Genomic DNA, 24095 nt, shown 5'->3' with positions numbered 1-24095 from the left:
TCTTCCTACCATGTCAACCCTCCTACACTATATATGTGATCTCGTGAACTCCTGTAGGTATCACCACTGTGTTTCTGCTTTTTATGCTCCGCGCTGGAGGTGCCATATAACATCTGATGTTAGCAACTATGCAGGTTGGGCCTGGTTAGTAGCTGTGTGACTGAGTATTTACAGAAGACATTTTGAGGCTCTCCTATTGGTTGCTGTAGAGTTTCTTTCATATCAGATACAAAACAGCTCCTGCACCTTTACATTGTTAGGTTAGTGACCTTTCACTGGTGCAGACACAGAGTTGTACAGCTAGTTGGTGATGAGATGAGATGATGAGATAGCCTTTATTTGTCAGTTGCAGGTCTTTTGCCCACAACCGAGATGACAGACCTTGCCGACCGTACATACAATACACAAAGATCACATTGGGGAGACAGGTCAGACTAGGTAGCGAGGAAAAAAACATTGAAATGTGTAACACAAAAGGATAATACAGGAATGCACAGATATCAACACACCATAGCACAATAAACACAGACAAGCAACATGGGAAAGAGTTCCAGTGTGTACATCTGATCTGGGACCGCTGCAATCTTTCGGCTGCGCCTCCAACTGACCTGATGTCCACATCAGAGGGGAGGTAAGCGTTGGAGGTGGCGTTGGATCCGGGCTAGGGAGGGTGATGCGTCGGTGAGTGCTTATCAGTATCAGTATATGTATGTGTGTGCGTGTCCATAGTTCAGCTGAGACAGTGTCCTTCACCCTGCCAGGCTAAGTAAACAGTCTTCCAGCCAACCCAGGAGGCTTTGCATGGAATGGGAAGGAACAGCCTAAACACAGTCATTATCAAGGAGTGTTTGTTCAGCTCCAGCCTCGAGACCGCAGCTGGCGCCAAAGGAGTATCCGCATAAGTGATGGTGGTTTTTACTTTAGTGCGAACAGCTCATATGAATTTCAAAGCAGTTCTACAGTCCAACACTGGTCTCTCAATCTCCCGTTGGAGAGCCGCGAGCTTCGCCATACTTGCGTTCTGTGATGTTGTCATTTCTTGTGCTCAAGGAGCCGATTCTGAGAACTCACGACAGTGTGCCTCCCCGAGATGTCATCCAATTTGCGCCCAGAGATGTTATTCCGGGCTAGCCCTTCCGAGATGTATCCAGTGTGCAGTCAGAGATCTTATTCTGAGTATTCAGTTACTGTTACTGTTAATAAGAGTAACAGGATAATCTTATTCTGAGTATCCTGTTACCATGGTTCCGAATAGGTAGATATCTTCAGCACTCAGGCTCACCCGAGCCCAAACTTCTCGTTGAGAAAGGGGCGTCAACTGCATTTAGGGACCAGTTGATCCAATCCATAATTTCTCTTTTAGGTTTTAGAGAACAGACTGTGAGAGAGTGTTCCAGGGAAAATACAAAAAATACACGAGACTAGACAAGGACATAAGCAGGGAAGATAAGGGAGAGGAGAAAAAGTGCGAGAGCCAAAGAAGAAAAAAAAGCAAACTGTCACAGGTGCACTTTAGTGTCAGTAGATGGCAGCACTAGATATTGGTTTATTGTTGAGATGGTGGTCAGAGCGGCCAGAGCTGGTGCCGCATCCAAGAATCACCTTCGCTGCTAAATCAGCTCGTTAAACTCTTCTTTAAAACCACCACTTCACATCTGCTACCTAAATGCTAAATGGTGATATTACAAATACTGCTTTTCTTATTGCAACAAAGAAAACCCTGCATGTGCTTTCTGCACACTGCTGTGACAGAAACACTTTAACCTCTTAAGCCCCAACGCCCCCTGATACGGGGGCAAAAGGCAGGAGATCAGTTAGGCTTGGGGCTTAAGAGGTTAACAGGTGTTTACTTTATTATTTCACAAATGCATGACTAGTGCAAGAGAGCAGTTGTTATTTTAATGAGAGCTGACAATAAGAAGGAACTTGAAGAAACTACACTAACTTGTAATAACATCTGTGTACGACAGCTGCAGGAGCTGTTGATGTGCTGCTGTGAAGGTAAGACATTAAAAAATGAGTTGGAATCTGCTCATTATGTATCTATTAGACTTGTAAATAGCTGATAATTTGAAAAAGACACTCAGCTCTATTTGTTTGAAACATCAGATGCAACCGATTTCTTTTTTTTTGGACCTTGGAGAGTGTAACAGACTTTAAACCACAGACAGCAAACTGCACGCCATCTAAGATGCGGTGTACAGCTTCTTAAGTTAAACGTCATCTCCCAGTGCAGCCATCCATAGCCCAACAGACTTCATTTCCTATCACGAACACGTACGCACTTTGTTCTGACTTTTTTTTCTCTGAAGTTTCCAGCCACTGAATAATGCTCCTGCTGTTTATAGTGTGCAGCTGTGGCGTGTATCAGTTAGCAGCGGCATCAGACATCTTTGTGAAACCCACAGAACCACACGAGAACAAAAGTGAGACCAAAGTTTATTGATTCTGCAGAAAAACTAGATCACTGCTGTGGAGCAGACAGCACGGTCTCCCACGTAGAAATTAAATAGATCGATAGAAAGATCAATCGGGGATCATATACAGTGCATTCCATTACTGCATTAATGCATTACATACTATACATACTCTTAATAAGGCAAGCGTGCTGGCTGTGTAAGGTGATGAGAAAAACACAGGTCTTATGGGTCGGTTGGACCAGTAGCTGGAAGTCATCGGCTGGACTGGTGGGAATCTTCAGTACAGAGCTCTGGCTTCACAATCTGAACACACATCATGAGAAACATTAAGCACCTGTGCACAAACCTGGCCCGTCTGTTATGTTCTTATAGAGAAAGTGAGGAAATGCCAGCGAACACGTCAAACCAGTTACAGTTAAGACGTATTTTAACGAAAGGTTTCAATGTCTAAAGTCTCTCAGGCACAAACTTTGCATTTTAAGTATTAATCACCCTAACACACTGAATTATGAATACTATAACAGTGAAACTTCAGATCACACAGCATCTGCAGGTGCACCCCCTGCTCTTTGATACATTTCAACCACAGATACAGAAGGTCTCACGCAGCTTACAGGAACAACATATAACAGGTGGAGACTGTTGCTGTGGGTTTTTACTCTGACGAAAGGTCAATATTCTGTATCTAGGTCTCCTTTGTTTGCTACGTGTCTTTCTATATGTTTTTATAGAGCAACATCCATCCCAGGAAACAATTGAAACATGAACATTGTAACATGTTGTGCATTTGTTTGTCTGAGGTTGTATTTAAATCATTTTTAAACCTACTAAGGGGCGGATCTGCTAATGATGTCAGCGTTAATTTAAACCGATGAGCTCACCGTGCTTGGATCACGTGACTTACATTTTTGTTTTTTGACATTTTTTAACAAAATAAACTCATCAAAATAAACTGACTGAGAAGTATGAACCAATCTTCCCACACGGGGAAAAAAAAATAAAAAACAGGCGGATGCTGCTGCTGTGGTTTTACAGTGAGAAAACGTCATTTTCACACCTTGCACATCCTATCTCACTTTTACCTTTAGATCATCTTGGATTTTTCTATTCTATTGTCTTTCATTTCTGCACATGTGCAGAGCCAAACAAGTGTGATGTTGACAACAAGTCTGATGTGATGCAGAGCCCTGCTGTTAGAATTAACTATGTGCACGTTAGCATATGCTACTTCCGGTGCAGAAACTCCTGTGGGGAGTTTTTGTTTCCGGTGTCCTATTCATGCCCTGTTTACGGTCCAAAACAAGTTAAGCAAATGAATAAATCAAGTGGCGATTTACATTTCTATAGATATATTTTTCCCCGGCGCCTCAGAGCAAAAGAGAAAAGGGATTCAAATGTTATATTTCTCAGCTGTCCCTCGTTTATCGCGGGTGTTATGTTCTAAAAATAACCAGCGATAGGTGAAATCAAGTAGCCAATTTTATTTTTTGACGGTGCAAAACGTTTCGTGGACATCATGGACATACAGTACTGCACTTCAGAGTCACACTGCTAGCATCGATGCAGCGATTCTGTACTGTACAGGAGAGACGGAGGAGATCGTCTGCAGCGATCAGGACGCAGGACGTAAAAAAGCATGCAAACTTGCACTAAAAAATCTGCGAAACAGCGAGGTGAAAGGTGAACCGCGTTATAGCGAGGGACCGCTGTAATTTTGAAGGTAAGTCACAACATATCCTTCGTAAATACTAATGTATAGAAACCGTTACCAGCAATCATTCATTTTTTGTGTGGCTTTTTTTCACGGTTTGTTAACATGCTGTGTAGGTGTGTACTTGACTAGCTGATATCGACATAACGGAAACATCTGGTTTGACTATTGTTCACCTGTAGTTTGAATGCTGAACATTTGCCTGTTTAAATCATAAGACCAGTCACTATACAGAGATGTGCTTCTGAATGTGGACGATGTGTCTTCTGCTGCAGTTCTGCTTGTGTTGACTGATGTAAACAACTGATCGATCTAAACTCTTTAAACGTCAAAATTGATCATTAGATGTTTTATGACACAGCAGTGGTGAGTGTTCCCACCTTCTGCTCTTTGTAACTTAACGCGATCTTTCCGTTTTCGAGTTTTGGACATCACTTTTGGAGTATACCGCAAAGTCAAAGGAGCTTGCAAAGAAAAGCGTCTGGACTTCTTTAAGTTACTTCAAGTACTTGAAGTAACTTAAAGAAGTCCAGACGCTTTTCAAGCTCCTTTGACTACGATGACCTGGATGACTGAGAACCTTCACAGACATACCGCAAAGTAAAGCTACCAGAAATGTACAACCCCACATCCGGTCTCAAACCAGGAAGTTAGCATTTTCTCGTGCACAGGGTCAGTAGAACCAGGAAAATCCAAAAGAAGAGTGAAAATCAAAGGAGTGCATAAGAGAGTGTAAATGTTGGCCTCATGACAATCTGAGGTGCTTAATTTTCTTCTGCATTTCCTTCCAGCTTTACTCTGAGTCTACATCACTTCCTGTACTGAACATTGTTCTTTGACTTAAACTTTACAGCTTTTATGAGCAAGTCTCAGAGAGCCGCAGACAGCTCACTCAGTCTCTTTGGTGAATGGTAGTTAAACTGGTTCTTATACACTTGAGTACTCAGAGCACTTTATACAAAATACATCATTCATCCATTCATACAAGCACTTGTTTTCTATTGATTCATATGTGACTTTATCCCTTAGCTGCATTATATAAAAGGAAGTGTGATTTAAATAGAAAAAATTGCAGATAATCAATAGTTTAATTAATTTAATGTAGTATAAATTGACATGGGAGTTCTTTATGAGACGGAAAATCTGAAATCCTTTTGACAACACAGTTGTCCAACTTTTCTGCTCTCCTTCAGATGTTTCAAAGTCATCCAATGAGTCAGATTAGAGTCGTTGCTTATTCTGGCCTCCGAGGCTTATGTTTGACACCACTGGTTTAAACTGGAATGCCAGGAATAGCTGGAATTGTTCTGAGCGTTAAGACAAAGAGGAGCAGCTGTACCTGGCCTTTGTTTATTTGGGTTTCTCTTTAATCTTGATTTCTACATAACAGATGTCTTCTGTCCTCACTGCTGAGTAGACGGCAGCTAAAGCGCTCTCTGCACAATGAAACACACAGAGAGGACATCAGTGCACATGGTCATAGAGATGCTACTGCCATCACATTAATCATTCAGATTATTTATTGTAGGGAAAGTAATTATGATTTTCCTGCTGAATTTGTGAGTATTTGTTGTAGCTCCCACAGATTGACCCATGAAAGCTTCGAATGAATGAATAAATCAACAAAACCATGAACTAATCAATCAGTTCGTTCTATGTATAAAGCAGATAAGGAGGTTATAAAGTTTATATATTTCCTGTAATTATTCATTCAATTTATGTTATTTTATTCTGTTTAATTTGTATGATTTATATTTTGCTGCTTTATTTTATATATTGCATTAATATCTTACACACCATTATAGTGCACTGATTGAATTTTATATATTCCTTTAACTTTAAGTCTTTTTTTTACACTGAGGTGAGTGAGAAACAGTATTTGAGTTATCCTGTGTGTCCAAGCAGAGAACTGACAATAAAACATTTTTGAATCGTGAATTTTTGAAAAGCCTGGAAGTCGGAGTCTCACCTTGAAGCTTCCTGTCAACATGTCGTTCCACCAAAACAATCAGTAAGACCACGAGAGCTATGACACAGACTGTTCCAGCAGTCAGCAACACCGGGAGAAGAGGAGAGGAAGCGGCCGGAAAGGTCAATGTGGAGGTGGTTTTAGGTGGAGGTGTGGCTGTAGATGGAGGTGTGGATGTAGGTGGAGGTGTTGATGTAGGTGGAGGTGTGGTGGTGTGTTCCCCTAAAATAAAGCAAACACAGTCATTAAGTTGTCGTCACATTGTGAATGTTGAAAGCTGCAGAAACACAGACAGGTGAGTGTGTCACCTGTGACAGTGATCCAGCTGGATGGAGACTCTCCATGACCGCTGATGTCACACTTGTAGAGGCCTTCATCAGACCTGGAAACATGCTGGATGGTCATGTGACCTGTAGGCTGCTTCCTGATGAGGGAGCCATCTTTATAGAAAGCAGCTGGGAGGTTGGAGGGAGTGGTCTTTGTTTTACAGAGCAGAGTGACGTCATCTCCCTCCATCACAGGGAGGACAGGACTCTGCAGGATCACTGATCCACCTCAACACAGAGACAAACTACAGCATTTCATCCATTTACACACAGCTTCATCAACACTAACTCCACACACTCAGCTTACCAGTGACTGTCAGGTTAACCATGTTACTGATGGGACCCTCTCTGGACTCACACCAGTAAACTCCACTGTCCAACAGGACGATACTGCTTGTGGTACAGGAAGAACCATCTGGTTGTCCCCACTCCTCACACTCAGCTCTGGTGTCTGTGCTTGTGTTTCTCCTCAGAGTCCATCCAGCAGAGCTGTCGTCCTCCTCACAGCTCAGAGTCACAAAGTCTCCGTCAAAGAACTGAGAGCTGCTGGGACTCACAGTCAGACGAGCTGTGAGGGTTAAAAATAAGCTTTTCATTACTGTCAAAAGTGATATAAATTATTGTTTAGATGAAATCAGCCTATAGAATGAAAATAAGATTTAAATGTGCAGCCCACAAGCATCTACACACCAGATCTTTCTGATTCTGATCACAGTTTTAGCACTTTATATTTAAAAAACGTTTACTGACCTTGGTTTGTTGTCCAGTAAAACACTGATGTCAGAACTAAGGAGAAATTACAATTAGGTTAGTGTAGAATAAAGACTAAAGAATAAATGACTGTAGATAATTATTATGTTATAAATAACTATGAAACTCTGGGAAAACGCTGGTATTGCTACAAGAGATGTCACGTATGGAGCGGGATGATTAAAGCAGGATGATTATGTTGGTTTAAATGAATCAACACTTCTGAGTCACACTAAATGTCAGAATCCTCGAAGCAGACGTCGAGGAGGGGGTGTGAGAACAATTTAAGGAACATTGTGCAAAAACTCTGCTTCTTCTTTCATGTAAATTCATAGGTAGATTTAGAAGTCGATAATAATGAATATATAGAAAGAAATCATTTCCTCTATAAATGTCACACAAAACAATCAGTCTTTTTGCACTATTAGGGTTTTTTTTACCTTCTCACTGTACTGGTGGCATAAAGAGCACTACCATAACTTGGTGCTTTTATTCTTCTTTTTCATGCTTTTTCCTTCATCACTTTTGATTCACAGAACAGAAAGTAAAAGTTCAACATTTAAAACAAAGAAAAACCAAAAAAACTTCATGCTTTACTCACAGAGCAGACATCGTACAGACGCTTCCTTCATCGTCCTCTTAACTGACGTGACCTTTTGTTCCTTTTTGTTATAGAGACAAGGTAAACCCCACCCTCTTCACCAACTTGTCTTTTTTCTATATGTGTAAGATGTGTGTCAAATATAAATTTAAACAAAAAAACATTCAATTCAAATTGTAGTTTAAAAGTTATTTGACAGAAAAGAGTACAAAGCTGCACTTTCAATAATTAAACCGCTTTAAGTGTTTGAAAATGTGTTGTGTTGTTTGGCAGCTTCTCTTTTAGCAACACTTTAACAATGAAGAGGAAGGAGAATTGGGATGCAGTGGTGAAATTTTCCCAGTTTTCCCTGATATGTAGTTTTAGCTGTTGAGCACAGCGGGGTTCTTGGAGACTGTTGCCCACAAAGACACTTGCGCAGGCTGTCACCGCACCAGCAGCAGAACCAGGATGGGCTTTACCTTGTTTACATCAAATTCTGACCCTACCGTCTAAATCTCTCAGCATATATTGAAACTACGCAGACCAGGCAGTGTTTTTAGAGTCTTTTATTTACATTTGGTTAGTGAATGTGTGAATTGCAGCCTCGGTTTCCTGTTGTTAGCTGACAGGAGTTTCAGCTGGTGTGGTTTTCTGCTGCTACACAATCTCCTTCACATGCGGTGCATTCAGAGAACAGTAAGTATCCTTTCGTTGTAACGAGTGGTTGTTTGAGTCACTTTTGCCTTCCTTTCATCTCAAAATATAAAAAAGGGGTGTTGCACATTCATTATGCGAGTTAGTGACCTTTCACTCGTGCAGACTCAGTGTTGGAGGGCTTGTTGGTGCACTTTAGGGTCAGTAGATGGCAGCACCAGACTATGGTTCCTTGGGACCCGTCACTCGGGAGGACGTGGCTGATTCTTCTTTTTTTTCCCCCCATTCACTCATCACATGCAAGAAAACTTGCACACACAGACACACACGCCTGGTGCTAAACCTCACCCATCCTGCTATATCAGCTTCTTGTTAAAGATTAGACTTGCTCCAAATTACAACTTAAGTCATTTATCTGCTTTTAGATCAGTAACAGTTACCACATGCCATACGCTAATATTACAGGTACCAGTGGTAAATTTTGGTATTGCAACAACAACAACAACAAAATCTCCCGCTGCATTGACTGTTGACCGAAAATCTTCTAATGTGACAAATCCAAATTATCTCTGAGTTTTAAGATTTTACAAGGTTTTATATTTGAAAAACTTCCTCATAGTCAAATAAGTTTCTTTTTATTTGAGTGACATCCTGAGCTAAAGTCTGTTGGCCATTGAAGAGAAAAAAGAGAGAAAAATTAACACGGAAATAAACCAGAAGCAAGAAACCAACCAATCATCTTTGAGCCCACTGACTCATTTTTGAATTTTGTTCAGATGAACATTTCACCAACATGCTCTAAAGATAATTCATCACTGGGGGCTGATCTATTTAATCTGTTTAATCTATTGAAAGTGGAGATTCACTTTATCATAATTGTCATGTTATTTTCTGACAATAGTCCAGCCTAGAATTAATACAAGCAATCCTACAAATTGGTTAATTATTAATATCTGCATTGAAGGACAAACAACCTCAAGAGTCCTCACAGTTTTACTGGAGACCAAGTGAGCATCTTTTTAAATACCATATTTTTAGGACCAAGTACATTAATCTCAGTTTCATATGAAAGTTAGAGGTCATCCAGGTCTTTGTGTCTTTAAGACATTCCTGCAGTTTAATGTAGTTTAATTTAATTGGTGTGTGTTATCTGGCCCGAATTCAAAAGATCCTTGAGTTCCATCTCTGGCGGGACTTTTGATAGGCTGAGGACAGACTGGACCATGCTCTATACCTCTCTTGTTGTGGCTGTTGCTACTAGCTATGGGCCTCCAGGGGCAGCTGACAGGTTCCCGGCTGCATCATTGGCGTGTGGCTTGGGCAGTGGCTGATGCAAAAACGTGGGTGTTAGTGGGAAGTTGCTGACATCTGTAGAGGAAGCAGAGTCTGGGGTCTGAGTCACCTATTCAGGTGGTTGAGTTGCTTCACCTGTTTAGCGCCGCTCTTCTCCCTGCCTTCCTGTGCGTGGAGCTATCTATACACAGACCCCTGCTCTGAAGATTTAAGCATAAACATTGCTCAGCAGAAACAAACTCAAGGACTGTTTGTATAGCAGCTGATCTAGCTCTCGAGTTTGTCAACCCTGAACATAGCTCTTCAGTATCTGTAAACTCTAGGTCTAGCATCTCTGTGTCTGTAAGTTCTCAAATTGTACATTCAAAAACTGTTTCCTCAGAGGCCACATCCTCCGGCCCTATGGATGTGAAAGACTCTTTTGGTGCTGCATCTTCTGACCCGGGAGTAAATATAACTGGGACTGTTTATTCAAAGCCTGTTAATTTAAAGGACTGTTTTTCGATTGCTTATTCAAAGCAGAGAGCAAATCCTATTAAGACTTCAGCTGCTTCTCAAAAACTGGCCTTATTGGAGACTGTCATTCCCAGGGCCTCCCGAGAGGCTGAGTTTCAGCCTTCAGCTGACTCTGGACTCCTGGAGACTAAGAAGCCAACACAACCTGCATTACCTGGAAACTCTGCCTTGCCATCTCAGCAATTAGTCTCTGCTGAGAGCTCGAGCGCATTGACCCAGCCGTCTCCGTCCTCTGCTGGAAGCTTCCGTGAACTCATTTAGCCAGCTGAGGACTGCACCTTGCTGTCACGGCCTGGGCAGAGCCAATGCCCTGCACAGCTCCAGCCAGCATTACCACTGCCAGATGTTTCTGTGCCTGCTGGTTCCATTTCATTGCTGGAGAACCATGCCAGCTCTGTTCCTGCTGGGGGTTCTTGAGAGCCGCGACAGCCATTGTCTGTCTCTGCTGGAGGGTCCAAGTGGCCCATTCAGCCATCTTCAACCTTCGGCCTCCTAAACTGTTTCCACACTGCCACTGCTTTCTGCATGGTCGGCCCTCGGATCTGCCTTACCTATGCTGCTGCTGCTTTCCGCCACACTGGTGCCGAAACTCAGGAGGCGGCACGGCAGGTCTTACCGGAGTCAGGGAAGGGAGGACCTGGCCCAGATGCTGGCCGAAATGGCGGCCACCCAGCGGGAGCAGGCGGTGGAGGCATGCTGTCGTCAGTAAGAGCTGCAGGTCCGGGCTGAGTGCCAGCTGTGGTGAATTGCGGAGCTGGCGACGCTGCTCCAGGTGTACGTGACCGCTGCCGCCAACCCTACTGGTGGAACCTAGTAGTGGGGAAATGATGGAGGAGCCATGTGGGACACCTTGCCAGCCAGAGGTGGTGGACGAAGCACGCGGGGGGTCCTCGCCTGCCGGAAGAGGGGGAACAGTCGGGTGAAGGGCTGCTCCTGCCAGAAGTGGTGGAGGAGCCACTCCAACCGGACGAGGCACGTGTGGGCCAGAGGAAGAAGGGCCACTGTGTGAAGGGCTGCCTGTTGCCGGGTTGGAAGCCAGTTTGGGGGGGAATAGGTTCGGCCAGATGGGTCCCCGACCTCAATCAGGCGATGGGGGTGTGTGGTGAGCAGAGATGGGCAGTAACGCGTTACTAAAACCGTGATTTTTTTGCGAGAATGTCTCATGACAGTGACAACAGCTGTGTGCAGATCAACAATGGATAACATATCGAGTGCGGGAGAGAGTATGAGCGTGCAGCGTTTAAAGCGTGGAAGTACTGACCTTACTTTGAGTTTGATTCCATAAAAAGTGACAAAAACATTAGTGTCCGTTGTGCGTGGGAAGAAAACTTCTTTTTACAGCGAAAAAACCCCTAAACTTCCAAGCAAGCACCGAGTAGCTACGACGTAATGAGAAACTCACAGAGAAACTCTTGGATTCTTCCACTGACCGCTGCACACCTGCACCAGGGTAAACCTCCGCCTACCCCACTCCTGCTTTACAGGTGAAAACAGAGCAAAAGGACCACTAGTCTTTGACTTTATTTATTTTCTGCTGTGTTTTACTTGCATCTATTTGAAAGACTGAGTGTAAACACACAAAAAAATATATATTTTATGTGCTGGAATGTGCAGAAAATAGGTTTAAATATTAAACTAATTTCTTCCAGTCAGAGAATGATGCATATAATTAAATTTTTGCTTGATGCATAAAGTTAAAAGATTAAAACTAATAAAACAAGTTTTAAAAAGAGACTTTTCCATTTGATTACATTTTGTATGATGGATTATGTAGAAAAAGTAGAATTGGGCGGAAAGATCTATCGCTTTATTACCTATTCAGGTTGTAAATCATGTTTTTAAAAAGTAACTAAGTAACTAAGTAATTAATTACTTTTGAATTAAGTAATCAGTAAAGTAACGGGATTACTTTTTGGGGGAAGTAATCGGTAATTAGTTACTGATTACTTTTTTCAAGTAACTTGAGCAACACTGGTTGTGGTCGGACGCACCTGCATGGCATCCACAGTCAATCCCATCGGGTTTAAAAACACGAGGAAGCAGGGGTTGTGGGGTATTGTGGTGTGTTGCATGTGCAGCCGGCAGCTTGTGAGCTGGAGCTGCGGCAAATGAAAATGGCTCAGAACAACAATCTGTGATCCCGCTGCACCTTAATTCCACCAGACAGGGTTTACAAAGCCTGTAAATTTACAAAGCCTGGAAACATTTGGAGTACTCATTACGATTCACTGAAGAAGCTGGTTAAATGTGTCCATGTGGGAACAAAATGATCTGGTCCTTCGCATTCTAGCTCAGATTTTTGTCATTACAACAAACATTCTGCAGAGTACAGAGAACTCTACCCACACTGGACAAAACAAACCAAAACAAAACAAGTGGAGGCTGCTGCGGTGGTTTTACTCTGAGTAAATGTCATTTTGATACTGCAGATGCTTTCACACCTTTTGGGCACCAGTTTCAAAAAGTGACATTTACATCTTCTCGAAGTCTTTTGTTTATATTCTTTTGCTTTTCTTTTGGCAGGACAGGAATAGTGATATGTTATCCTTTTGTGACGCAGAGCCCTACTTTTAGAATAAAACCAGGAAAATCCCAAATTTAGGAGTGAAAATCAAGGGAGTTTATACGAGGATGAGAATGTTGGCCTGAAGTCTTAAACTTTCATCCACTTTCATTCACTGAGTTTGCAACCCTTCCGGTGTGACAGCAAACAAACATTGTCCGGTGACTAAAACTGCTTTAACTGCGCAACATGACCATAAATCTAAGATTCTGGTCTCAGCTTCTTATCTTATTGCACGTATATAGGAATAATTATGTGTAGTCTAGACAAAGCTAAAGCCATCAAAAGATTTTTAACTGAAAGTGATAATTAATGCTCATTCTTTTATTCTGATAAACACTGCTACTATGAGCAAACTGCTGACACGAACCAACACACACTTTATTACCTTTTATTACAAATTGTGGACCTCTACAAAAATTCCCCGTTACATCTGCAAGCTTCGCTTATGAGAAATTAATTGTTTTCTAACATTTTCCTTTTGGCCTAAACTGAAATGTTAGCAACACCTGGACTTGTTGTGAGCCACGAGAGAGAAAGAAGAGCACCTGTACCTCTTGTCTTTGATTACTTATGCTTCTCTTAAATTAAGATTTCTGCATAATAGACGTCTTCTCTCTGCACTGCTGAGTTGACTGCAGCTGAATCACACCCTGCACAAGGAAACACACAGAAAGTGCAGCCAGTTCAGATGCTGCTTATGTTACACTGATCAAGACACAAAAAATCATACAGATTGTTTATGCTCCTCCTTTTTTCTTCACTATTTACATGACACATAATGGAAAAGCTGATAAGTTCCTGGGGTAAATTAAGTTTCAGACATTTTTTTCTTGAGGCCTTACATGCACATCGCACAGGGGAAAATGACCTTTGCACATTAATATGAATTTACTGTGAAAAAACCCTGCAAGACAAAGAAAGTCTGAGTCTCACCTTCAAGCCCTCTGTGAATATGCTCATGATACATCAAAAGAAACAGCAACACCACTAGAATTACAACACAGACGGCTCCAGTAGTCAGCAACACAGGGAGTAGAGGGGATGAAGCAGCAGGAGAGGTCAATGTATAAGTGGATGAAGGTGGCGGTGTAGGTGTAGGTCTCCCTTAAATAAAGAACATCAGCTAAAAGTCACATTGTGAATGTTGAAACCTGCAGAAACACAGACAGGTGAGTGTGTCACCTGTGACAGTGATCCAGCTGGATGGAGACTCTCCATGACCGCTGATGTCACACTTGTAGAGGCCTTCATCAGACCTGGAAACATGCTGGATGGTCATGTGACCTGTAGGCTGCTTCCTGACGAGGGAGCCATCTTTATAGAAAGCAGCTGGGAGCCTGACATCTTGTTCGTGTCTACATCACTTATTAGCAAACTGTAAACGTTCAACATTTAAAACAAAGAGATTTACTGCTTACAGATTAGACGTAGTAGAGATGCTTCCTCCATCGAAGAAGAAGAAAAAGCAGCAACACTTTTTGTAGCTCAGACAAGCAGCAATAGGAGGCTTCTGCAGCTACAACCTTATGGACGGAGGGGAGGCTTATGTAACAGCTAGAGAAGTCAGGTGACCGATGACCGCAACATGCTCAGACAGCAGCTGCTACTTATATATGACCACCTGATGTGATTGGCCAGTAATTAGCAGTGAAATATTAAATAAATTATTCATTCTCTTAGAGTCAGAAATGTATGTACATTTATCTAACCATCAGTGTCTCCACCTTGTGTGGGGGACACAGATGAGGTCGTTACATTGTTACATTGTTACATTGTTACATCGTTATGTAAAGCATCACAATTAAAAAGTGTGCAGAAAATGACATTTATGGTCAGTGATAATAATTATGTAAACCACATTTTAACAATAGGGATATAAGTATTTTATTAAAAGTTAGTTTGTACTAACTATATGATCTAAAAGTACCAGATGCTTTCATGATCTTTCAGTGTTGGAGGGCTTGTTGTTGCCATTGAGTGTCAGTAGATGGCAGCACCAGGCTGTAGTTTAATCTTGATCATCAGATCATCAGAGGGACATTACGGATCTGTGTGTGTGTGTTTAAACACAATACAAGTAAACTCCCACCCACAAACACCTTTATGTTTCCACACACCATACCAGCGGTCACTTTTAGTCTTGCTACATGTGCTACAAGGAAAAGTATGATTGTAGGCTTTGACTAAGCTTTTAAAATATGTATCACTAAAATGATCTTTACATTCGCTTAACCACTGATCAGGAAGCAGGAGGGCTTCTCCCTGCTGGGATAGTATGAAAGGCGGGCTGCACATCCGACAGGTTTCCAGTACATCACAGGGCTAAGAAAGACAACTTAGCAATCTTACACGCCTATATCTAATTTGAAATCACTAGTTAACACCTATCATGTATATCTAGACTGTGGGAGGAAGAACTCAACACTGTGAACTGTTTTAAGCCGCACAACGTTTTAGTTTGTAACCATGAAAACAGCTCTGTGATGGTTACTGCCACTCAGAAGAACAACCAGAATGCTTTGCAGTTACTTCCTAATGCAGGCCTTCATCTCCTCCTGAGCCAAAAGAAAAAAAACTATCAGAACATTTGATATCTGCACATTAAAGCCTATGACCTTTGTTCTCATTTTGTCTGAATGCCTATATTTAATAGTACAAAAGACACAAATTATATGTGTTACGATCCGACTCGAAATGACCGTAACCAGAGCGGGGTGTCCCGCGACTTCCCAAACAGACACAGCCACAGCATCGGACTTTTAACAACAATTTATTCACAACAATGGCACTCACGGTAGTGGGAGTGTATGATTTCAGGGTGAGCTAAGGCCAACACAACAAACAAAACTCAACCTAGGCTTCGGTTCCCCTCTGACCTGTTCAAGGAAAAGAAAACAAAGAAATGACACAGTCTGACCTCCCTGGTCTAAGAACACAGGAGAAAAGAAGGCTTCCCAAAATAATCGGCAGCTCACCCCTACTTGCTCCGCACTTCACACACATGCCCGACTTTAACTAAGTAGCTATGGCTATGGCTATGGCTATGGCTGCGGCGGCTGCGGCTGCGGCGGCTGCGGCGGCTGCGGCTGCGGCAGCTGCGGCGGCTGCGGCTGCGGCAGCTGCGGCGGCTGCGGCGGCTGCGTCTGGACCTGAGGCAAGAGCACGGGAAGTTTGCCACACTCCACACTGCAGCCCTTCAGTCGTCCTTTTATAGTTCATGTCCACAGCAGGAACCAGTTACATCAGGCCGTTCCTTAGGTCCACCAATCACAGCCGAGCCCCTGCACAGGTGAATTTGCATACACACATTAAGAAACAAATAAACCAACAACACACACACGTAACAATATGTTTGATACCTTAAATTACGATTTGATTTAAAGAGCACCTTATGGGCAGTATATGACATGGTGGTTAGCACTGTTGCCTTACAGTAAGAAGGCCCTATATTCAAAAACACCTTTTGTGTGGAGTTAGCATGTTCTCTCTCTTTTATACTCTCCAGGTCCCTCTTCAAAAACAAGCATTAATAGAGTTAGGCTGACTGATGCTTAACTGTGAATGGTTGTCTGCCTCTGTGGCCTGTCCAGAATGTACCTCACCTACCTGGGATATTTATAATAAAGAAAACTCCACAGAGCTGCTTTTAACCAAGCTTCATCTTCATCATCCATTGGATATTGTTTAAAATTGAAAAACATACTAATGTGAGACGTTCATGCAAAAAAAAAGGAGTGAAAGTCTCACCTTTTAGTTTCCTGTCAACATGTCGTTCCACCAAAACAACCAGTAACATCACTACTAACACAACACAGACTGTTCCAGCTGTCAGCAACACGGGGACAAGTGGAGAGGGACCAGCAGAAGAGGCAGGAGGAGGTGTGGATGTAGGTGGAGGTGTGGTGGTGTTTCTCTCTAAAATAAAGCAAACACAGTCATTAAGTTGTCATCACATTGTGAATGTTGAAACCTGCAGAAACACAGACAGGTGAGTGTGTCACCTGTGACAGTGATCCAGCTGGATGGAGACTCTCCATGACCGCTGATGTCACACTTGTAGAGGCCTTCATCAGACCTGGAAACATGCTGGATGGTCATGTGACCTGTAGGCTCTTTCCCGGTGAAGACGCCATCTTTGAAGAAAATGGCTGGGAGGTTGGAGGGAGTGGTCTTTGTTTTACAGAGCAGAGTGACATCATCTCCCTCCATCACAGGGAGGACAGGACTCTGCAGGATCACTGATCCACCTCAACACAGAGACAAACTACAGCATTTCATCCATTTACACACAGCTTCATCAACACTAACTCCACACACTCAGCTTACCAGTGACTGTCAGGTTAACCATGTTACTGATGGGACCCTCTCTGGACTCACACCAGTAAACTCCACTGTCCAGCGGGTCGATGTAGCTGATATTACATGAAGAACCAGCTGCTTCTCCCCACTCCTCACACTCAGCTCTGCTGTCTGTGTTTGTGTTTCTCCTCAGAGTCCATCCAGCAGATCTGTCGTCCTCCTCACAGCTCAGAGACACAAAGTCTCCGTCAAAGACCTGAGAGCTGCTGGGACTCACAGTCAGACGAGCTGTGAGGGTTACAATTAAATATTTAATTGTTTTGCAAAGTAATAATTAAACTATTTTTTCTGTGGTTAGGACTTCCACCTTAAACATGCTAGAATAAGCCAAGAAACAAATATTTGAAACATTTAAAAGAAATCACTGACCTTGGTTTGTTGTCCAGTCAAGCATTGAAGCCATAACTAAAGATAAATGACACTTAGGTTAGTATTTAAAATAATAGAGGACTGAGGTTTATTTAGCTCATTTTCAAAAGCTAGAACTGGAAAAAAACTAGGCAGAGATGATAATAAGTCTTTTTTAAAAGGAAAGTTTAGCTTTATTCATAGATCTCTGGTCCACTCACATTATTGTGCAGTCACGTAAATGTAAAAGGATTAAAGAATGATTTTCAACTTCTGTAGAAAAAAAAACTTTTTTATAGTTTACAAGTCCTCTCTGAATACTCCACAGTCAAAAAAATGCTTTTTATCAATAGTTAGTCTGATTATAATTAGAAATGGGAAACATTGTAACTCTGAGCATGAAGTCGTGTGTCCTCTTTAAAGATAAGCTGATATAATAACTAACTAAACTCTGTCAAGTTCACTGGTTAAAATGGTAAAATGTCCCCTTTAACCTGCTGTTCAGTCCATTCAGCCTTTTTTCTTCTCCTCCATCATTGCTTATTAACATAACAGACAGTAAAAATTCAACATTTAAAAGAAAGATATTCTTCACTTACAGAGCAGACGTAGTAGAGACGTGTCATCCATTGTGCTCTTGACTGATGTGGCCTGTTTTCTCTTTTTGTCACAGAGCAAACCCCGCCCTCCTCCCCATATGCTTTTTTTGCCTATATGAATGATGTTAGTAACAAGTAGATTAAACTAGAAAATCAAAAATGTTGTTTAACAGAAAATAGTAAAAAAGCAGAATCTTTAATGTTTAGAATGTTTTGCTCTTTGAAAAACATCGACTCGTTTTGAATTTGAAGCACTGCACAAACTAAGTGACAGTTTTTCCCACATATATATCTTTAGTTGCTCAAAACATCGGAGCCTCCTTTTTAGAAACTGGTCTGTGCCCATAATCATGTTTGCAGTCTGCATTCATGTTGTTTTACACCAGTTTTGACCCCATGATCTAAATGCTGAAGCATTAGACCAGACTATGTTGTTACAATCTTCTCTGATGTTGGCGAGCCTGTGTGAATTGTGACCTCAGTTTCCTGTTCTTAGCTGTTATTACGTCCTTTGTGCTGTGCCTACCGTGCTCTTCTGCATACCTTGGCTGTAATGAGTGGCTATTTATGTTCCCTTACTATTAGCTTGAAGCAGTCTGACCTTTAACCTCTCTCATCATCACTTTTCAGACAATTCTCTGTAAACCGTAGAGATGGTTTTGTGGGAAAATTCCAGTAAGTTTCTGAAATACTCAGACCAGCCGGTCTGGCATCAACAACAATGCCACATTCACCTTCACTTAAATCACCTTTCAGCATCATTCTGATGCTCACTTGGGACCAAGCATGGAAATATCTGTACTTCTAATGCTGGTGTGCGCCTTAATAGCATGTTAATTTGAGTGTTAATTTCTTTATATATGTTCGCGTGCCTACCTCTGAGTGTCTCAGCCTTTTGTGGGGACAGAAATGAGCTGTTGTGAGTTGCAGGTGAAGCTATATTAGCAACAGGCTGTGGTTTCAGACTGATATGAATATAAATGTGAGAGTAACAGATACCACACGGTGGCTCATCAGTGTGAACCGGGGGCACAAAAAGTACCAGAATATTTAAAAGGTTAACATTAAAAGTTAAAGATGTATATCATTTAATGTGACATTATAAGGAAAAATAACCAATGTTTGTGTAAACAACAGGTGGATACATGCCACAACATTAGAAGAACCGACAAATACAGTTAATGGCATTAAGAGCACTCCCCCAGCAGGACAGTTTACCCCATTACACCAGAAAACACTCAGGACACAGGCTCCAATCTTCTATGGCCTCATTACTGCAATGCTCTAACACTACATAAAAAAAGATTAACAATAATTGCATTAAAACACATCTTATTGTTTGAGATAATTATAATTTCAAATACATATATTTTTAAATAGAAAACCCTGTTTTGCACTGTGTGATCTGACAGTGCCGTATGCTGTGAACTGAATGCTGGCAGCACAGCACATACATAGGAGGACTGAAGTGTACAGGAATATACTCTGGAAAAAAAGAAAAGCATCCTGCAAAAGTAAACCAAACCTTTCCCAAGGCAAAGAAATGGGATATTCTTCAACGACCAAGTCAGTCAGTTGATCTCAGCCCAAAAGAGCCACTTTTCAGTTAGTAGATACAAAACTGAAGACAGAGAAAGTCACAAAGAGCAAATCAACACAGTAAATGCCTGACAAAGGATAGAAACAGCATCTGGTGATGTGCATGGGTGATAGACTTGTTCAGGACTTTAGGACTTCAGGCCAAGTAAAACTTGTGCTTATATTTAAAACAATGTTACTTTGTCTAATTACCTTTGAGCCTCTGAAAATAGGGGATTGCTCATAAAAATTGCTCCAATTCATAACCAATGAATGCCATGCGGCTGCTAAACCCATTAAATTATAGCTGGAAGTTTGCACGTCAGTCACATCTTGATTGTATTGTCAAATATGTTGTGGTGGTGTACAGAGGCAAAACTGAACTCTCCTCTAAATTATGTCCATAACTATAACACCCACTGCTGCTGATAACACACAACTCTGTTATTGTAACAACTTTATTTAATAAAGTGCATTAAATGAGAAACACAACACATAAAGTATCAGAACATAGTTCATGAAATTTCATTACAATAAAAACTAGTTACAAGTTGACAAAATACATTCAGATAATTTAGAGACACTACCCTTTCCTCAGATTAATGAAGACAATGTCTACACTACAGTCACAGACCCTACAAGAGAACAATGAACTGATAACTGATAATGAAGAGTGTGGAGGTGAGATAAAGACCCAAAATGCAGGCACAGGCTGACATGTGAGTGAGCTTTTATTGAAGGAGAGTCAGTGTTGGGAAGGTTACTCTTAAAATGTATTCCAATACAGATTACAGATTAAATGCCCCAAAATGTATTCTGTAACGTATTCCGTTACGTTACTCAATGAGAGTAACGTATTCTGAATATTTTGGATTACTTAATATATTATCATGCTTTTTACAACTAAGTGAATGTACTATTGCTGTGATTTATTACTGTTACTGAAGGTCCGCGGCTCCGAACCGTAGTAAAGGGACCTCTGGTTAATACTGTGGGTTCTGTGTCGGGCTCGTAGCTGAAAACTAGCTTTACTTTGTTGTCTGGGTCAACTTTGCTAGCGAGAGACAGAGAGAGGCGTTGAAAGGCTGCTCCAAGGAAACTTATTGTTTCAGAGGAAAACACGAACACGGTGTACAGTCGAGTCTTAATAGCTTACTTACAACTGGGCTCGTCAGGCTCTCTTCTTGGCTGCAGTGGTTATTATTATATTTACATGCTTCCAGCTCCCGTTTCTGCTCGATGACAACTCGTACTTTTTGGCTCTCCTTTTTCTCCCTCCCTCGCTCACAGACACATAACGGGTATGTAAATGCCGGCAAGCCACTTTACTTTGTGCACTTCCTCTTTTATTGTGTCAGACTTCCTGTTCTGTTCTCAGTGAAACGACACAAACACGTTGCTTCAGAGTGAGTAAAAACGTTTATTTTTTGAAAATACTCGTGCAAACTATGTATTTTATTCACATGCTATAACTCTGAAAGTTTACTCAATGTGGTTGAATTCGTTTTTTATTGTATATTCACGTCATTTGTTTGTGGTGTGGAAAGACTGGCTAAGAGATGTGCATGGAGGAGGTTGGCTAGCTGGTTCAGCATGATTAGCACCCTTGGAAGCAGAAAGAGGTTGGTTTAATGATGCAAATGATTGTTTATGTATTTAAGAGACAGAAAGGTTGTCGTTAATTCATTTTATTAAATGCTGTAACATAAATAGTTTAAAAACTATTGATTTATGTCAATGTCACTATTTGAGTTAATCAAAATAATTTTCTATAGTAAAATGTGAACATTTCTGCACTTTTTACTTAAATGTTTAATGGTATTTGTTTGTGCATCTTTATAGTTTTCACGGTGCCATATTGTCGGTGGTTTAAAGAGGAGAGAATAAAGATGCATCAGCTGAAGCTCTCTGCGTCACGAGTGGTAATTCCAAGTGGGCAGCTACAGGGTATGTCAGTCCATTCTCCCTGCAGCACGACTACACTGCCCATGAGGCTACATTCTTTAGGGCGATGCTTGTAACACTCTGCCTGTTGCCTTCATCCATCCATCCATTCACTTCTGCTTATCATTTTCAGGGTCGAGGGGGGGTGCTGGAGCCTATCCCAGCTGTCTTAGGGCAAGAGACGGGGTACACCCTGGACAGGTCGCCGGTCTATCCCATGAAACCCATGAATAACCAATGATCAGGAAATAGAACTTAAACATAAAACACTGGAAAACACCCAGGACCATGACAGTTCGTGAGCTGGTAAACCACAGTTTCATGTCAGGTGTAGTTCCTACAGATTTTAAACATGCTGTAATCAAACCCATAGTTAAAAAACCTGCTCTTGATCTTACAATTCTTGCAAATTGCAGGCCTAACTCCAAACTACCTTTTCTTTCCAAAATTCTTGAAAAGATGGTTCAAAGCCAATTATTGACATTCCTGGAAAAACTAAATGTTTTAGACGTTCCAGTCTGTTTAAACAATTTCATAGCACTGAATCAGCCCTTTTAAAAGTTTTTAATGACATATTTTTAGCTACTGACTCTGAGGACTGTGTTGTTCTTGTGTTTTTCGATTTGACAGATGTGTTTGATACAGTGGATCATGCCATTTCACTCACTTGTTTTGAGCACTGGGTGGGCATTAGGGGCACTGGTGTACAGAAGGGAGCAGGTCAGTTTAATGCTGGGTTGTGCTGTAATAGTTATCCTCGGTCAGAAGGAGAAGCTGACATCCAGGGAGTAGATTGTAACAGGTGGAATTTATTTGCACTCAGATTGGTGGTACAAGGAGATATGGCATAGTGTGGGAGGATGTAGAGGGGTGATGTGGGGTGGTTTCTGCGATCGAGAACAGGAAAAGCATTAGAACATGAATACAGATTAAAGGGTAAGAGAGCTGGCCATGAATTTCTCTACAACAACTATGCTACAGCTGAGCATCAGTTTGACAGCGTTTACATTTATTAAAGCACTACCTAAATTGAGCCACAAGATGGCACTCCAATACAAAGGACAAATATTTATATTGAGGCCGTTAGTAAGCAGTCAGCCCTCTAGTTAACCACTACGTAATACAATAATATTACAGCACACAAAGTTATGTGAATTGGTAAAGGGAACAAAAAAAGCTGGTACAAGGCCAGAAACTATCAAATAACTGAGCCGCCATAGCTATCATTAACTAGCACATATGCCAAAGGTAGCTAAAACCAATGCACACAAGTAATAGGCTAGAGCATCTTAAACATGGAATGTTAACTCACACACCATTCACAACAACCACGGGGTGGGCTATTTGGTTTTCTTCCTCTCTTCTCCTTTCTCATCAGCCCAGGAACAAGTCAGGGTACCTCACTCAGGGGTCCCATGAATCCCATGACCGCACAGAGGCTGCTGGGTAATGTAGTTGATGCTTACACTGACTTTTCTACCACCGCATTGGTTCAGGTCCTACTTTGCCAGGCAAACTTTTTGTGTTAGTCTCTATGACCATGTGTCGTCCTCCGCTCGTCTCTTGTGTGGTGTCCCACAGGGCTCAGTTCTCGGCCCCCTCCTCTTTTCTTTGTATCTGCTCCCTCTTGGTTCTATACTGAGAAAACACCGCATTGCATTTCACTTCTGTGCTGGTGACTGTCAGATTTATGTCCCTCTAAAGAAAAAACACACAGCCTTTACTTCAGTGTCTTGATGACATTAAGGTTTGGATGTCTTTTAACTTTTTAAAATTCAGTGACAAAAAAAACCCCAATGTGTATTTAGATTCCTTGGCCCAGTATAATAAGCCAACTGTCACAAACCTGGGGGTCAAATGGACTGTGATCAGTAACTTCACAGTCAGATTAAACCAGTGGTAAACTCAAGCTTCTTTCAGCTCAGGCAGCTGGCTAAAATAAAGCCAATTCTTTCACGGCAGCATTTTGAGACAGTTATCCCTGCCTTTGTTAGCACTCGGCTGGATTACTGTAATGCAAGTATTTTATTTATTTTTCTAAATAATTTATTTATAAAAAGTAAGTTTGTACTATGTGGTCTGAAAGTACCAGATGCTTTAAGATTACTTTTCGGTGTTGGAGAGCTTGTTGGTGCAATTTAGTGTCAGTAGATGGCAGCAATGTCCCTGTAGAGGCTAAGTCAAAGGAGCTTGCAAAGAAAAGCGTCTGGACTTCTTTAAGTTGCTTGAAGACGTTTCACCTCTCATCCGAGAAGCTTCTTCAGTTCTAAGGTCAAATGGTGGAGAGTCCCAGATATAAACCTAGTGGGAGTGTCCCCCCACAGAGGGACAAAAGGACCCCCTGATGATCCTCTAATCGCCTGAGTCAAGGTGTGAAACTGGGTGTGGGTCCCAATCAGCCAGAGTTTCGGGTGAGTTCATTGTGAAACCTGGCCCCACCCTATCATGCGAATTCCTGAGGTCAGATGTCCCAGGATGT

The 24095-nt window shown here is 41.7% G+C and overlaps 3 protein-coding genes and 1 long non-coding RNA gene across 6 annotated transcripts in view; 2 read left to right on the top strand and 2 right to left on the bottom strand.

Annotated features, from left to right (window-relative positions):
- Nucleotides 1-24095, top strand: part of LOC146521540 (T-cell surface glycoprotein CD4-like) — a 108090-nt gene that overhangs the window by 38091 nt on the left and 45904 nt on the right. The gene's annotated exons all lie outside the window — the stretch shown is intronic.
- On the bottom strand, nucleotides 309-7823 carry LOC146521547 (Fc receptor-like protein 5). 3 transcript variants are annotated; one of them, XM_085155156.1, is made up of 7 exons: nucleotides 7778-7823; nucleotides 7177-7212; nucleotides 6734-6994; nucleotides 6409-6654; nucleotides 6101-6322; nucleotides 5471-5567; nucleotides 309-2723 (listed from the first exon to the last, which is right to left on the bottom strand). In XM_085155156.1, the coding sequence occupies exons 1-6, from the start codon at nucleotides 7806-7808 to the stop codon at nucleotides 5482-5484; spliced, it is 882 nt and encodes a 293-aa protein (XP_085011282.1). In that variant the 5' UTR covers nucleotides 7809-7823; the 3' UTR covers nucleotides 309-2723; nucleotides 5471-5481. The 3 variants fall into 3 exon arrangements, with proteins under 3 accessions (XP_085011282.1, XP_085011283.1, XP_085011281.1); XM_085155157.1 differs by lacking the exon at nucleotides 5471-5567; XM_085155155.1 differs by lacking the exons at nucleotides 309-2723; nucleotides 5471-5567 and having other exon boundaries at nucleotides 5601-6322.
- LOC146521546 (Fc receptor-like protein 4) lies at nucleotides 15904-18125 on the bottom strand. Its single transcript, XM_085147320.1, has 5 exons — nucleotides 18095-18125; nucleotides 17115-17375; nucleotides 16790-17035; nucleotides 16536-16703; nucleotides 15904-16069 (listed from the first exon to the last, which is right to left on the bottom strand). The coding sequence occupies exons 1-5, from the start codon at nucleotides 18123-18125 to the stop codon at nucleotides 16056-16058; spliced, it is 720 nt and encodes a 239-aa protein (XP_085003446.1). The 3' UTR covers nucleotides 15904-16055.
- LOC146521545 (uncharacterized) lies at nucleotides 21006-23798 on the top strand. Its single transcript, XR_014873413.1, has 3 exons — nucleotides 21006-21078; nucleotides 21220-21294; nucleotides 21515-23798. It is a non-coding gene; the product is annotated as an uncharacterized LOC146521545 (long non-coding RNA).

The sequence above is a fragment of the Neolamprologus multifasciatus genome, chromosome 3, assembly GCF_963576455.1.
Source record: "Neolamprologus multifasciatus chromosome 3, fNeoMul1.2, whole genome shotgun sequence".
In the NCBI taxonomy this organism is placed as follows: Eukaryota; Metazoa; Chordata; class Actinopteri; order Cichliformes; family Cichlidae; genus Neolamprologus; species Neolamprologus multifasciatus.
This window is presented reverse-complemented; position numbering and strand designations above follow the sequence as displayed.